The sequence below is a fragment of the Punctularia strigosozonata genome (genome assembly GCF_000264995.1).
Source record: "Punctularia strigosozonata HHB-11173 SS5 unplaced genomic scaffold PUNSTscaffold_10, whole genome shotgun sequence".
In the NCBI taxonomy this organism is placed as follows: domain Eukaryota; kingdom Fungi; phylum Basidiomycota; class Agaricomycetes; order Corticiales; family Punctulariaceae; genus Punctularia; species Punctularia strigosozonata.
In genome coordinates this window covers 308,830-320,373 of record NW_006767442.1, presented here as the reverse complement: position 1 = coordinate 320,373, position 11,544 = coordinate 308,830, and the positions used below count along the sequence as shown (strand labels likewise).

The 11,544-nt window shown below is 51.3% G+C and overlaps 4 protein-coding genes across 4 annotated transcripts; 2 read left to right on the top strand and 2 right to left on the bottom strand.

Moving 5' to 3' along the window:
• Window positions 1–146: 146 nt before the first annotated feature.
• PUNSTDRAFT_136328 (acetyl-CoA synthetase-like protein) lies at window positions 147–2,205 on the bottom strand (the record flags this gene model as incomplete). Its single annotated transcript, XM_007385887.1, has 7 exons — window positions 147–420; window positions 480–795; window positions 859–883; window positions 935–1,209; window positions 1,260–1,738; window positions 1,793–2,083; window positions 2,144–2,205. The coding sequence occupies 7 exons, from the start codon at window positions 2,203–2,205 to the stop codon at window positions 147–149; spliced, it is 1,722 nt and encodes a 573-aa protein (XP_007385949.1).
• A 1,845-nt stretch (window positions 2,206–4,050) lies between these two features.
• On the top strand, window positions 4,051–5,566 carry PUNSTDRAFT_45969 (aromatic prenyltransferase; the record flags this gene model as incomplete). Its single annotated transcript, XM_007385886.1, has 4 exons — window positions 4,051–4,155; window positions 4,203–4,677; window positions 4,736–5,345; window positions 5,404–5,566. The coding sequence occupies 4 exons, from the start codon at window positions 4,051–4,053 to the stop codon at window positions 5,564–5,566; spliced, it is 1,353 nt and encodes a 450-aa protein (XP_007385948.1).
• A 472-nt stretch (window positions 5,567–6,038) lies between these two features.
• PUNSTDRAFT_136326 (uncharacterized protein) lies at window positions 6,039–7,239 on the bottom strand (the record flags this gene model as incomplete). Its single annotated transcript, XM_007385885.1, has 4 exons — window positions 6,039–6,320; window positions 6,376–6,578; window positions 6,637–6,889; window positions 6,940–7,239. The coding sequence occupies 4 exons, from the start codon at window positions 7,237–7,239 to the stop codon at window positions 6,039–6,041; spliced, it is 1,038 nt and encodes a 345-aa protein (XP_007385947.1).
• A 922-nt stretch (window positions 7,240–8,161) lies between these two features.
• On the top strand, window positions 8,162–10,903 carry PUNSTDRAFT_72904 (iron permease; the record flags this gene model as incomplete). The annotated part of the gene is made up of 11 exons (XM_007385884.1): window positions 8,162–8,272; window positions 8,320–8,554; window positions 8,638–8,743; window positions 8,805–8,828; window positions 8,887–8,960; window positions 9,084–9,195; window positions 9,254–9,422; window positions 9,473–9,576; window positions 10,043–10,181; window positions 10,239–10,454; window positions 10,514–10,903. 11 exons carry the CDS (start codon window positions 8,162–8,164, stop codon window positions 10,901–10,903), a joined length of 1,680 nt encoding a protein of 559 aa, XP_007385946.1.
• Window positions 10,904–11,544: the final 641 nt, after the last annotated feature.

Below are 11,544 nucleotides of genomic sequence, written 5' to 3'. Positions count from 1 at the left end.
CTCAGGATATACTGGCTACGAACGTCGTTCGATGCGACAGTTCAGGCGAAGATGCTGTCTATCTCTGCTGCGAACTTTTGCGGGGTTCCGCTGCGCCTTGGAAAGAAAAGGTTATCATACGCCCTATCATTTCAAGGAAGGCATCCTCACTTTATGTTTGACTTCTCCCCGGTCCTCGGTAATTCCCCTTCTTCGACAACAATGATTCGCTGCGGATCATCAACCCGCTCCCATTTGTATCTATCCTTGCCCCAGTCGGCCATTCGAGCAATTATCTCTCGCTTGAGCAAGCTTTTCTCGTCGACGTTTTTGTGGCTTTTGGTTTCAACGATGAAGACAGGCCAGGGCTGTCCCTGCCCAACAACAACGGCGTCATGGATGACATCGCCGCAGAGACGCCGCATGGCATCCTCAGTCGCGCTAGAAAGTGTCGTCACCTTCACGAGTAAAGCGGAGAATATGCGACGAATTGGACGTACATGGTATCAATAAAGCCTTGGTTTGTCTTGATCCAGTCGTTCGCTCGTCCTCGATATGCATAGCCGTCCCCATTTTCTCCGCTTTGGGACGTACCCTTCTCAACGAGCTCGAACAAATCGTTCGTATGATACCACCCATCAGCGCTATACATTGACTCATGCGGTCCATCGGGTGCCTCCGTGGGGAGAACAAGTTCGTAGAGAGGAATATCCTCTGAGCCGCCTTGATAAGGGATCATTTGCGCAAAGGTACCTGGGATGATGCGCAGAAGGCTGGCCGAGGGGCCGTATCCAATGTTGGAGATCATGAGGGTTGCTGTGGTGCAGTATCCGACGTACGATCAGGGTAGTGTGTGTGACATACCAGAATATGACTGACCACATTCTGACGTAGCGAAGTAATTCTGATGGGCATGAGAAAGTAAAGTCACGAGTATTCCCAATAGCAGACTTACTTGGAGCTTCAGCCCGTTTGTTTCGTTGTAACCCCATGCCTCGTCTTCACTCCCGAGGGGTGTACCCATGTACCAGATACGCCTCAGCTGTCGAAGCAATTGCAATACTTGTGCGTCTTTGCGAGCCTCCTGTAGAAGATTCGAGAGGAACGTGGAATACAGCATAACAGTGTTGAGACCGGCAACATTGACCAGAGCTTCAAGCTCCTTGGCCGTGACGGCAGGCCCGGAAGGTTGAACCGTGCACGACCCTGCTCGGATAGCACCAATCACGCCTGGGGATTGGATAAGAACCGGCGGTGCCGGTCTTGCACAATCGACTTACCGCACAGTGAACCAACATGGGCTAAGTTACCAAAAGTGTTCAAGAAAGTCGGCGACCCATACTCAACAACATCGAATGGCCCCCACTTGGCGTAAATTTGGTTGATCCATCGATGCGCCTGTGGAATTGTCTTCGGTAGGCCCGCGGTCGAACCGGACGTATGCCCGATAAATGCAGGATCCGTTGGGAGGACCGCCGGGAGCTTGTCGACGCGCAGATCCAACATGTTCAGTTCCGCGTGGGCGACGAGTGCATTGATATCAGCCCTCGAAATCGTAGAGAACACAGGAACAGTGAACTTGTGCGAGGGAGGTATGGATGAGACGTCGGAATCCTTGACGAATACGCGAGCCTGCGATGCGGCAAGCATGCTGGTTATCTGCCCCGCGGTGTAATTGGGGCTGAACAGCTGGGGTACGAATCCCATGGAGCAAAGGCTGAGAACGTTGACGATATCCGTATATTTCTTGCCAGTGAGGCTATGAGACATGTCAGCGCATTGTGACGCGCGGTTTCAACGAGAGTCGGCATACCAGCATCCAATGACATCTCCGGACTGGCAAACGGCCGGCTCAAGCACTTCGCGCCAGCGGATACAAGCAGCCGCAAGGTGCTGCTCCAGTTCGCGCATAGTGACCATGTCCCAAGAACGACCGTCTACGTACGGGCGGTATGCTGGCCTGTCGGCATACTGACGGAGAGCCTGTATGACATTGTGCATAAAGTGGTGGATCGAGGAAGGTGAAACCATCTTCAGTGATGTCAATGCAGGGGTGTCGTGGTTCGCCTCTGCCTTCAGGTGGACAGCAGTCGTATAATAAGGCCTGGTGAAACGCGGATGTAGGTATCACAGCTCCTTGTGCGAATGGAAGGTCGGGACGCACCAAAGGTAGTGGTGATGTTGACGAATGGCGACGTTCTCATCAACACTCCCAATTTGGCTCATGCGGCGCAGGACTGCCTCTAGGAGTGTCCATGAGCCCATACGTGATCGAAGCCCGATAACTTGCATGAATGGGATCATGCTGAACACAGGTATGCATGGTTCTACCGATGAGCTATCCTATGCTCCTTGCGGTACTGGCATTACCATGTGAAGAAGCTCCTATTGACCATCTTCCCAAGTATCGTCAACAAATGATTGGAATTGACGGGGGAATGCTCACATACTGCCGCAGCGCGCCTTTGAATCGAACTGTAAGGCTCTCGAACGCCTGGCGTTATGTAGAATAAGTAAACTCCACCACGTGGCACTCACAGACATCCAGGGGTTAAACTTACCGTATCTTCTGGGGAGTCGGAATACATCTTGCTCGAATGCATGAAGCTTGAGTATAATGATAATGCGATCGAAGGTTTACCTAACTCATGCTGACGATATGCTGACGATGCCACCGCCCTTGCACCGCCCCAACATGACGGATGGGACCGAGTTTAGACGTGCTTCCGTCCCCACAGCGCCCACACGTTTGACTCGGCCTCGTAGGAACTTCACTCCTTTTGCGTTGCTCATGGACACCTATTGGCACAACTTCTATATTGGGCTCTCCTTTGTCCTTGTGAATCTCAGGGTCCAGCACCCAGCAAATATCGGTGCTCAACTTGGCTTTTGTGGATGAGCGCTACGCTTCCTTGGTGTGGGAGCTAGCTCGCCCGCCGTTCGCGGGCAGTCGCGCAGTTCTTCGGGGTATGCAAACGCCGAGAGGGATACCGACGGAATGGAACGCCTGCAACGCTGGAGGATTTCATGGTTGATATCTTCGTACGATGTGCATGACGCTTACACAAAACTGAGCACCGATACGGGTAGATGAAGCTCTTTGGTGAGTAACTCGTATGAGAGATATTCGAGGATCCTTCACGAACAACGGACCCCAGATACCATATCAGATCAACGTCCCGAAGATGACGCAAGCTGTGGTGGAATTCGTCACAAGGGACCGCCAAGGAGTAGATTTCTCGTCTCCGAGGTTCGGTGAGCTCGTGCAGTACCTGCAGTCATATCAACTTTCTCAAGTCTATCCCACAGCTGATACGCTAGAAGTATATGACTGTGTATAGAGTTTGCTCCCATAGGACCTTGCTTTTCACATCCATTCTGTCGATTCTTGGACCCAAACTTCTGACGGGGCTGTCCGGTAACATCGTGGCACGGATTGATTCGAACCTCCGTACGCAGAACAGCGTCGATGTCCGACGTTGGACGGTCAGATGGATAGCATATTTGGACGTACGGGCTTGCACGAGGACATGCCTCTGAGGCTATTCATAGTGCGACGTCTGAACTCCTCGGGCATTCGTGCCAGGAGCAGTCGGAAACTCACACTCATGACGGTTCGGGAACGCTTTGGGATTGAACATGGCACTGTAGGTCATCATGATCCTCCGACTTCGAGATTCGGTCGTCTGCGGAACAGCAAGGACGAACTTATGGAGCAGCGTGGCACCCCTGGCAGCGCTGTGGGTGGGCATACGACTGCTCACTGGCACTTGAACCTAGCTGGGTATCCATCTGGTACAGTGTAGTATCTGTTTGCCAAATGCTGAGTAAGCGTTGGTTCGTACCTTCCTCTTACATCCTTCCGTTCCTGCCGTTCGCCGGTGTTTGAATGGCTTGGATCGCAACTGCAGCTCAAGGTGGAACTTGATTCCGCTACTTTCCCGGTGGGTGGTACCAGAATAGTGTCGTGGTCCAGAATAACCCCTCATACGAGATTTCGCAGCGTGCTCAAAAGAACTGAAGCGTCGTATATAATGCTCCGTGCTCGGACTGACTACAAGCGCTTGTGCCATGGTGCTCGTCCCTCGTCTTCCAGGTTGGGCTGGCGCCGTCGTTACTCGACTGATTTACGGCTTCCTTCAACGAACCGTTCTTCTCTGGAATGCCGTGGTATATGTGCGTCTCGATCGCTCTCTTATGTTCTGAGCCTTATACCTCGATAGCGTGAACCCACCTGCGTTTACGACCGCACTCATTTTTGGCATGCGGAAGTCGTGCGCGTGCTGCGTCGCATGCTCGAACTTTCAAACTATCCACCTGAGATGCGCGACCACTACATCCGCGTCTACGATGGGAGCATAATACCGCACCTCGGTCCCATTCCCGATGAGTTCGGGACTGTCTATAAGCCGTGCTCCATCATGGTGGATGATAATGGCCCGGCTGAGCTTGGTTGGGCGGTTGACTCATTGGAGAAGATGATTGTTCGATTCTATGCTGAACCCCTAGTATCCACTGTCAATGGATCGCCAGCGTCTCGCGATACTTGGATGCCCATCCTTGACAACTTCGTTCATGCCGGCGGCCAACCCGACCCAGACCTTGGCTGGGTGCAAATCTGTATCGATGCTCTCACGTGCGAACCATTACCCGCATTCGGTGGATCGATCGGTACCCAGACGTCTCAATTCATTCTAGGTATGTTGTCTCCAGTCGCAAATCCCATTCACGTATCTGATACATGCCCGACACATAGGTGCCGACCTGGACAAAACGGGCATGACGGGGAAGGCGTACTTTTGGCCGACACTTAGGTCACGCATGTCGGGAACGTCAAATATACAAACCATCAACGCTTGCATGGAGCGACTCGGCCTCGTGTCTCAGTGGTCGACTGTCACCTCTTACCTGGCCACTCTTCCTGCATCCCATTCCGCAACTCCTGAGGTAGTTGCAGTGAGCACTGTCCGACCAGAGCACAATGGCATTAAGGCCTACATCCGGACATGCGCCAACACTCTTGCAGATCTTATTCCGTATATGACTCTCGGTGGCAACCCTACTTTAGTCAATCACGACGGGGTACGGAGTGCTGTTGATTCTGTTCGGCTATTGTGGCGGCTGCTGTTCAATGTCGATGAACATACTGCCGTTCATTTGCATCGCCCCAACTTCTGGGCCAGTGGTATTCTGGTATATTACGATCTGGCACCCGGTCGTGCCTATCCGTTGCCCAAATTGTTCATCGATGTGAGGCACCGCTGCCAGACCGATGTGCAGATCGCGCGTGCTGTAAAATTGTATTTTGAGGAGACCGGCAATGATGGAATTGCCAGCTGGTACGAGGCTGAACTGAGCTCAATGTTGTAAGTCCTCTCTCCGTCGGGCGTTTACTCTTCTGTCCACTTACTTGATTGTTTGCAGCTGTCATCGTGAACTCGCCCAGCGTACCGGTGTTCACACTTGGGTCGGCGTCGGCGTCAAGAAATCGGGTCCTCGTATTACTCTTTATTATAGCCCCGAGGTGTTCTCTCCGCGATCGCAGTCCATCGCCAGGATCGCTGTGCAGAAAGACAAGCAGGGGTGACGACGCGCACATGTACATAAGCTGAGACATGTGAATTGTATCATGTCGTTACGCATCGATATACCTGCGACATATGTTAGTAATGTTCAGAATATGACTCTAAATGCGGGGAAGACAGTATACTGTCAGTGAAGGGTGACATCGCGCTTGCCAGACAAACTACATGGTCTTCACGGACCTCATTCCCTAAGATGCCACTACGCTGCACAACACTCAATGCGGTGAAGATTTCAAGCATGATCCGCGCCCTACTGCCATATTCAAAATATTTCATACCTCTTGCATAGTACATTCGCGTGTAAGCACCATCCTGAGGCTAAGCTACAGCACCATGATGCAATGAATCGATAGCACATGCCGGAACCTGGTGTTGTTACAGACATGTTCCACGACCCTCAGATCGAAGTAGATGGTCAGCTTCACCTCACGGTCCACTTTCGGTCCATTCTGAGGCGGATTGTATTCCATGACGCTACATCTCCGAATATCCTCCCTTCTGGCTCTCTTCGTCGCCTTGGACGAACTCAACACCGCGCTCTTTGACACTCGTGGTAGCAACAGCACTGGTGCCTATTTGAGTGCTAGAACCCAGCCCTGAACGGCGACTGTCCGTTCCAGTGACGAACCGGAGCGGATAGCTACGCTGATCGTTGCTTTTAGTGTTCGCCTGAGTACCATATTGTGATTCAATGGTGGTGTTGTTCGAGACACGAATGATGATGAGATTGAACGATACACCGATGATTTGAAGGAGCTGCCACCGACGAGGCGTCAGTTCACTACAAGTCTGAGAGAAAAACGTCGCTTACAGAATCAGATACTGCGTACACGGAAAGGCTATCACTATAGGACACCGTGGCCAATATAATCGTGCAAACGATGTAGATAACACCGGACTCGACGATTATACGCATTGCATAGCGTACGGGATGTCCACCGGACACATGGGTCGTGCGGGATGTCAGCGATGTGCTTCGCCTTGAGACCATATAGAGGCGGGCGGCGATGAGACCTGTTATTACGATGACCTTGAGAGCAATCTCAGACAGAATAACTGTACTGGCACCCACATGTTGTGGAAAGGTTGGTGCAGAGGGTCAAAACTGTGCCCGCATCTGTCCACACGTTCAACTTCTTGGCAGTCAAGGCGGCGTCGCCTTTGAAGTTGGCTTCTACAACGGGAACAGCAAGACCACATGCCGCTGTCCCAATACAGAGTAGACATGGAACGACGATGACCAGCCAAGATCGGCTGTAAACAATGAAACAACGGTAGATGAGCATGCCATCTCCGAGTACGACTTGAAGACAGAAGGTAACAGCCTGTTGATTCAGCGTCAGTTCATATTAATACCTGGAAAACATCGACGCACCCTCGTAGGATTGACCCAATCAGAGATATCCCCGAACCGCGCATCCGGCCCTCCAGGTCCCGTATAATTGACAAATCCATCCAGATTGTGCTTGAATAATAAGACCACGTCGAGGGTGCCGATCAGAAACATCCCCCACGACACGAGAACTAACGACCATCTCACGTCCCCGCGTCTCCACTGTGCTCGAGTGAAGAGTAGAGTTCGGGTGGTTTGAAAGAAGGTGGCCAAAAAGAGGCCATAGAACAAGGTCTCCATGAAAAGCGCTGTGAGCTGAGCTGCACCGAGCGTGAAAGCCATAATGACGGGGAAGATGCTACACAGAGACCGGCCGGTCGTTATCGCCAGGGACGAGAGAAAAGAGAGAAATGCTAACCGTACTAACGTCAGGCCGGGCCCACTGCAGTTAGTGGGCCGACTTGGCGTATAAAAGTCGGCGGAGTACTAGATTCGGAAAAGTTTACAAATAGACCATTCATGCGGCCTGAAACGATACGAGTGACGAGCGTCAAGTCAACGACCGATTCTCCCGTGGGCAGCGTGGAACGGCAGGAGATCACAACGAACGTCAGACAGTTGGTCAGAAAAAGAAGAGGGTCTTGCCTGCACATACAATCCGGTGTATTCAACATGGAACCGGAACCTACAAAGATAGCTCGTGGATGGTAGCGAGTGCTGTCGTCCGACGCAGCGTGGCACTACCGGTCCTGCATGGTCGCCGCAAGAACCACGTCCGGGCACGTTCAGTTGGTTGATATCGGAGAAATGCAACCATCTTATTAGCACACTGACACATGTTCCTCTGAGCTCCTCCCACGTGTATTCATCATTTCTATGCGGTCCAGGGGTGCATAATCGTTGAGTTCGTCGTTGAACTAGCGGCAAACCCAACTTTAGGGTCCTTCACAACGCGCGTCTGGTTTTTCGCGCTGCGCTCAACCTTTTCGGAAACGGCTGTAAGTAATAGTACTGCCACACCTTGCGCGCTCTTCTCGATTGATTCCATTCCGGTCACGAAACCAAGGCGAAAGTGTAACATGAGCTTCGCCGGACACTGGTCACATCGGTCAACGTACTGTCCCCCTGGCACCGAGGCTGGAAGTGGCAGGCGATACACCTCGATGCTGTCCGCGGCACAAAAGCGGGGGACTCTTCATTATTAGGGCATCGACGAGCAAGCGGCCCATATATGGTGGAGACGCGAGGAGGGTCCCCTCGCGCCATGGCTATCACAAGTAACCACGACGCCTCCAAGCCCGCCCGGCGAGGATGGCCCTTCTGGATCGTATTCCTCGCGCTTTGCCTCTGCTTGCTACTAACAGGGCTTGATCTTGTATGCTCTCTCATACTTCAGCGCTGACAAGGCGCTGACACTAACAGGCGTCGGTCGGCACTGCACTACCTGTCATTACAAGGTCTTTGGGAGGCAATGCCTCCTTCGCTTGGGTGTCCTCAGCGTACACATTATCTGCTACGGCGGTGCTGCCCTTATCAGGTCGACTCTCCGAGTTATTTGGGCGTAGAGACGTTCTGTTCGTCTTCATCATTTTCTTCACCGTCGGCTCTGTCATTTGTGCTCGAGCACAAACGATGGGGACTCTCATCGCAGGAAGAAGTACGTAATGGCATCATGATATTAGCGTCATTCCCGTTGTATGCATTCTGAACTAACTTTGGGGCATGGCCACATGTATCCAGCGCTTCAGGGAGTTGGCAACGGAGGCATTCAGTCATTAACGTCCATTGTTGTGGCTGACCTGATGACCCTGCAAGAGCGAGGAATGTTCAACGCCCTCCTTGGAATGTGAGCATTACCATTTATCATTCACACTTGATCTTGCGCAGCTGACGGTGATACCTCGCAGAGCCTTTACAACGGCAAGTCTGATGTGAGTCCGCTGCGATCAGGATTGTGGTCCAACCATTTATGGTCTTTGGTCATTGAAGCGGCCCGTTCATCGCTGGCGCTATCGCGCAAGAAACTACATGGAGATGGTTAGTCGCTATCCATAATCCCGAGTGTGAATAGTAAGTAAATACGATGGTCTTCTAGGCTTTTCTGTGAGTACCTTTGAGCGCGTGGGTCGCAACTCAGCGCTGTATATCGTTTAGCAGCATCAAATATTGAGGTTCCTGCTCTCTAGATATGAACCTCCCGCTTTGCGCAATCGCGTTGTCTGTCGTGTTTGTGTTCCTCTGTCTTAAGAAGCCCGAGATTGGAAGCGCCTCAGAGACGTTCGCCGCAATGGATATACCGTAAGCTTCATACTGTTATTAAGATACTTGTGCTACGTCTGATACAGAGTAATGATAGGGGTAATATGCTGATAGTAGCCAGCACCACGGTCTGCATCATTGCATTGACTTGGGCCGGCGCGACTCATCCTTGGACATCGGCATCCGTGCTTGCACCACTAATTTTGGGCTTACTTGGTCTCGCAGGAGCCTTCGTGTACAAACTTACGATATCCTCTCGTCCTTTGGTGAGGATCGCCGACCATGACAAGAATTTATATCACCTCAGATTATGCAGATTCCTCTAGGCATACTCGATAATCGTACAAGTCTCAGCGGGTACGCCGCGCTCATCCTGCATCTAATATACAGTTCATTTACCGTCTACATCAGTTACGTTCAGTCATTTCTTCATGGCATAATGGTCTGTCGGAGAATGAAATAGAGGTGCACCGTCGGGCGCCGATACACGAGGCTACTACTCGCACATGGACACCATCATTAGTTTGCTGTTTTTCCTTATCATCATATATGTTGTTGATCCCCGGTAGGATACCGTTCTCTCACTTAAGCGTAGCACATTCGTTTAGATACCTCAGAGCGTTTCCCGCCTCTGAGGTAAGATACCATTTGTCGAGTCCCCAAGCATGTACTGACTATCCTATGTACAGTCTGACTTCCGTCGTCGTGTCTAGGTAGCTAGTACAATATATAGAGCGTTTCCCGCCTCTGAGTCTGACTTCCGTCGTCGTGTCTAGGTATACTACACTCCCGACTTCAACATGGTCATGGCTGTCGGGTTCTACCTGTTAGTAAATTCTATCCGTTGCTTAGGCGACAGCGATAAACTAGATATTTCCTTCGACAGTCCAGCATACTTCCAAGCCGTCAAAGTCGCATCACCTTTGCACAGCGGCATATTTATCTTCCCGATTGTATGCGTCATCTCTCCTTCCGCCATCCTTCAAGGAATATTCATATCCAAGACGGGAAAATATTGGATGGTCGTGGGCGCGCCTTCCTTGTCTGGAGTTTAACCTTTGCTCAGTCCAGTAATTGTCTAGCACCTCATTGGCTGGAGCTTGATGCTGGTAGCTCTAGGCCTATTCACCATCATCGATAGAACATCCTCCGTTGGGGAAACGGTTCCGATGCAAATGATCATGGGCATCAGCTTCGGCTTCCTTTATGCGACAACCTTCTCTGTCCTTGCACCACTACCCCCAACGCTCAACGCACAAGCGCTTTCATTCCTCATGTTCGTCCGGACATTCTCGCAGGTCCGTTTTTTACGCGAACTTCATTTGGCCAGCGCGAGGTTTACAAAGCATCTTGTCAGTCATGGGGAATCGCCATTGCAGCCAGTGTTCTGCAGAATGAACTGCTCGCGCGCCTGCCGCTGTCAGCCCTCCGCGACGCGCTTCCAGATCACTCGTTTTTGCCAGGGAGCGGCGACCTATCTTACGCCCTCATTCCTCTCATCAAGCAACTACACCAGCCGTTGCAGGACGAGGTGCGGGACGCGTTCGCGAAAAGCCTGCGAGTGGTGTGGATTCTGCTCCTAGCGCTCGCAGGCGCAGGGTGGGTGTGCGTGTGGGGGGTGAAAGAACTGACACTGCATACGAAGAAAGATGAAAGATGGGGGCTGGATACCAAGGAAGCGGGCAGGGAAGAAACCGACGTGGGGCTGAACGACCTGCAAAGTGCCCGCAAGAACAGCGAGCCGTGAATATCTCATAGCCAAGTGCGATGGTGCTAATCGAGTTCTCATACCTCATACAGGATTACATTCGCGGACTCGGACGTGGATGTTCCATCAGGAAACACCCCCTCTGTGAATTAGTATCATAAAGGGCCAACAATGTCAAGTAATTACTAGACCATCCATGTAGATAAAGCTGTATTGGGACCTTTTACAGTATATACCAGCACATACCAGCACAGACGTACAAAAAGTAGGAAATATGGAAGGTCCCCCTGAGCATATGTCACATTTTTGGTGAAATGTGTACAAATATGTGGATTTTTATTCACTTTTTGGGCATATTTTGGTGATCTGCAACATCCATGGGCTCTCAAATATGACCATAAACATGTCACATCTTGTTAGATATCTTCAGAGTTTGGTCATTGGTACATGACATTACATCCACCCATTATATTTGTATGCATATATGTGATTCAATTTCCTCCTTATCATACCTCATGAAGTTCAGCAGAGGTTAGTCCACGACGCCAGAACAGATGACATCAAGGGATATTGAACGAATTCATTACGACAAGCTCTATGTTAACACTAAGCCGACCGCGGTGCGCGTGTCGAATCGGCCATGGTGCACCCACTGAGCACGTGGTATCGGACGCCGTGAG